Below are 3,845 nucleotides of genomic sequence, written 5' to 3'. Positions count from 1 at the left end.
TATCCTCGGACTACCTACCCTGCAACATTGCTACAGAGAACAAGATAGATGAAAATGTCAAAGGATTCGAAGCAATGGGCTTTCCTCAATGTTTTGGAGCCCTTGGTAAGTTTTTCTAAATAAAATATATTCTATAAGAGACCATTAAATACTTTAAAATTACCCTAGATGGATGCCATATTGAAGTCAAACCTCCAAAAAATGAGGCATATGACCACTATAATTATAAAGGCTGGTACTCCATGGTCCTGTTGGCTTTAGTGGACTATAGGTAATGGTCAACAAACACTAACCAACATTTTTATAAATAGTCATATCACTTAATTTTAGGTTTCGTTTCATATATATAAATGTCGGTGCACCAGGTCGGTGCAACGATTCTTATATATATGAAAATAGTAAACTTAAGTCAATGCTTCAAAGTCCAGATTTTCAAAGGCATTGCAGAAACATAAATGGTGTTAATGTTCCAGTTTTCATCATTGGGGATTCCGCTTTCCAACTTTCGGAATATCTTATGAAGCCATTCCCATTCTCAATTTCTTCTCCAGAGAAGGAGAAATTATACAACTATCGCCTCTCAAAAGTTCGAAGAGTTGTGGAAAACGCCTTCGGCCATTTAAAGGCAAGATTCCGAAGGATAGGAAGAGGAATTGAAAACAATTTAAAAAATGCAAAAAATATTATAAAGTGTTGCACAGTATTGCACAACTTTGTAAATGAACATAATGACCCAATAAACCAAAAATGGTTAGAAGAAATCGAAATAAACCGAAATGATATCCCTCAAATTCCTCGAAATGGCAGTTATGGCAAAGCCGGAGAAATAAGGAATGCTCTCGCAGATTTTTTCTTGGAAAATGGTAATAAATATGTATTTTAGGTTTTGTTTCTAAATACTGTATTTTAGAGCTCGAAGCAGGTCAACAACAATCCGCCTTGTAATCAAATATTTGTGAAACGAATTAAGAGAACACAGCTAATAATATCAACGGGAACAGTCTCAAATTCGAAATATGTTTAATAAATAACATTTTAAATAAAACTATTCATAAAAATATATATAAAAGAGAGGAAAATAAAAGCAAATAAAAATGCAATAACAAGAAAATTAAGTATATTGTTCTAATTTACTGGTTCATTAAATACAAAGGGTATCATATTCAGTACTTTTCCTACCGAATTTCCAACTTTCCCAACCTTATTTGACCCCTTCGGACCAAGAGTGATCCTCACCCAAAATGTCCAGTTTTATTAATGTAGATTTCACACTAGAATAATAGTATTTATTAAATGTATTTATTTTAAATAAGATTGAAAATGGAACAGAATGAGTTAGTATTTAAATAATAATAATAATGAATTATATTCATATGTACATTTGTATTAAATAATACATTACATTATAGCTAAAATTCTTACAAAAGCATAACAATTTTAAGTGATATTTATTATTATAATTGTTATGATCAATGTATTTATACTACAAAAAATATTTGTAATTTACTTGGAATTTTTATTTTTAAAAATATCTACAAATTCCTTAAGGATTTCGTTCCGCTCTTTTTCGGTCTCAGCAATGACTTTTTGTATATTGAGTCCCTTTTCAGTTAAATCATTCATATATTTAACACACTCTACTCACTCCTTGTTAGTAGCATCTATATTTTGTTTAATTATTTTACTATTTTCTTTGTCACTTTTCTTCGCTCTTTTTGGTTTTGATGCTTCAACAGGAACTTCCATACTTTCCATATCGCAACTTAAAATTTCAATACACTCAATAGATTCATCATCGACAAATTCCACAAAAGGCGTATCTACAAAAAAATGCATACCATCAGGCAATATCTTTGTGGTTGTTACGAATATGAGCTAACCACACACTCACTCTAAGTCATTTTTAAGTTACCGACAAAATCTTCAAAATTAAAATGCTCACAATTTTGTTAAATAGCGATAATTTTCGACATGTTAACGACCAAAGTAAAGTAGTTTTATTTGAATATTGCATTTTAGTTTTATCGATTTGTGTCGGTGACTCCGAAAAAAGGTTACCTAAATCCACTACAGGTAGCAAAATGCAGATTTATTTACCAAATACAAAATTGTTGTATTTTGGAATAAATATTATATGCATACATATATGCTTAAACATACCTATGCTTTCCTCAACAACCGTTTGTATATTGTGGAATTTGTATCCGCCAAGTATTCCATGTACCCGCTCATACAAACACCAGTTTGAAGGCGATCCACCAGAAGGGCCAATTTTCTTCTTTTCTTCACTGAAAAGAAAACATTATGTCAATACTTTAGAATATAATAAATGGAAAACATTGAACTTTTTATGTGACTATTTGAATTACGCAAAATCATTTGGAAACAATTCCGGCGAATAATGTCGGTAAAATAAAGGATATAGGGATGTACAGTTATGTGAGGACTATACCAAAACGTGGACCTATGTGGTCCATCTTCGATATCAACTTCCTTTAGTTCGAAAGCTAGCGGGGTTTCCACGGACGGACATACAGACACTAAATCGACACAGAATTGTATGCTGATCAAGAATATATATACATTGTGGGTATAAACAACCGGTCAAGATGAAACAACCGCCACAATTAGCATTGGACAAGAGTACGGTGCAGGTCCGTATAAAGACTGCATCTTCATCAACATTTCTTACCGGTATCTGTTTGTAATATTGTGTATTTTGTTTTTTACTTCTTCCCCATCATAGTTAAATCCACTTGCTGCCAATTCTGTGGACATCTCACTATATATGTGAGAGTTTTTACGCACGCCTCTGATTTTCGGAAGATTTTTTTCCCATATGGACAATAATATGTCTTCAGCATCTGTCGACCACCGCTTTCTTTTTTGCCTAATCAATTTTCTGTAAACAAAAAAAGATCATGGGTTTTATTCTTATGTTTTTATATTTACTTACCTTTCTGCACATTCGTTTTCCATATTATAATTCTTTTTTTTTTTTTTGTTTTTGAAATATTCAAAACGTTTTTCTTTTGGTTATGCTTGCTAACGTTTGACACAAATGAAGGAAATGTAAACAAATAGTTTATAGAAACACTTGATTCATTCGGTATTTTAAAAATCAGTTGCATTTATTTCGTATTAAGTGCAATTTGAATTTGGGTGAACCAATAGACCTGGTATCCTGAAAATTTGAAATCAAGATTACTGTTGGAGTGTTGGATTGGGTTATGTATGAAATTTTGGAAATTGGTACTTATCTTTACTATATGGTACTAAATTTGGTAAAAATTGGAGTTGTGATGAACCGTTGGAGCTGGAATTCTGAAATTTGGAAAGAGAGTCACTGATGGAGTGCAGGGTAAATGCACCAAAGGGTTATTGGGAATTCAAACGTTTAATCTGGGAAAAGTTCTAAAATGTTACTAAACTTCTAAATTTGTACCATTTGGTATTATGTGAATGGTTAAGGCTAAAAACTGGAAATTTTGTATGAGAATTAGTTTGGAATGTAAGTTTGATTCATGAAGGCGGTTGAGATCTGGTGGTGATTTTGGAAATGTGTACCATAATTGTAGGAAAAGTACTAAATAGTACTAAATTTGGTTTTGGGTGAAGTAATAGAGCTTAAATCCTGAAATTTGAAATGCATGTCACTGTTGGCGTTCCATATTTGTACGAAAAGTAGTAAATTTTGTATCGGGTGAAGGGATAGTGCTTGAATACTCAAATTTGATATTGAGATCTCTGTTGGTTTATGGAATTGAGTTATGGAAATTGTTATGATAATGTGCATATAACTGTATATATGTTATATATATTTGGTACTCAGTGAATCTATAGAG

The 3,845-nt window shown here is 31.8% G+C and overlaps 1 protein-coding gene across 2 annotated transcripts; it reads right to left on the bottom strand.

Annotated features, from left to right (window-relative positions):
* Nucleotides 1-1,496: 1,496 nt before the first annotated feature.
* LOC131800693 (myb/SANT-like DNA-binding domain-containing protein 1) lies at nt 1,497-3,073 on the bottom strand. Of its 2 annotated transcripts, XM_059118352.1 has the most exons (4): nt 2,957-3,073; nt 2,693-2,902; nt 2,161-2,288; nt 1,497-1,820 (listed from the first exon to the last, which is right to left on the bottom strand). In XM_059118352.1, exons 1-4 carry the CDS (start codon nt 2,977-2,979, stop codon nt 1,642-1,644), a joined length of 540 nt encoding a protein of 179 aa, XP_058974335.1. In that variant the 5' UTR covers nt 2,980-3,073; the 3' UTR covers nt 1,497-1,641. The 2 variants fall into 2 exon arrangements, with proteins under 2 accessions (XP_058974335.1, XP_058974336.1); XM_059118353.1 differs by lacking the exon at nt 2,693-2,902 and having other exon boundaries at nt 2,957-3,067.
* Nucleotides 3,074-3,845: the final 772 nt, after the last annotated feature.

The sequence above is a fragment of the Musca domestica genome, unplaced genomic scaffold (assembly GCF_030504385.1).
Source record: "Musca domestica strain aabys unplaced genomic scaffold, Musca_domestica.polishedcontigs.V.1.1 123, whole genome shotgun sequence".
Classification (NCBI taxonomy): Eukaryota; Metazoa; Arthropoda; class Insecta; order Diptera; family Muscidae; genus Musca; species Musca domestica.
Note: the sequence above shows the minus strand (reverse complement) of the source record. Positions and strands in the feature narration are given on the sequence as shown.

What these genes read in the sequence shown, in the direction of transcription:
- LOC131800693 (XM_059118352.1), bottom strand. Translation starts at nt 2,979, where the DNA reads ATGGAAAACGAATGTGCAGAAAG. An exon ending in GAAAACGAATGTGCAGAAAG is followed by an intron (nt 2,903 to 2,956) that starts GTAAGTAAATAT and finishes TTTTGTTTACAG; the next exon opens with AAAATTGATTAGGCAAAAAA. An exon ending in GGTTGTTGAGGAAAGCATAG is followed by an intron (nt 1,821 to 2,160) that starts GTATGTTTAAGC and finishes ATTTTTTTGTAG; the next exon opens with ATACGCCTTTTGTGGAATTT.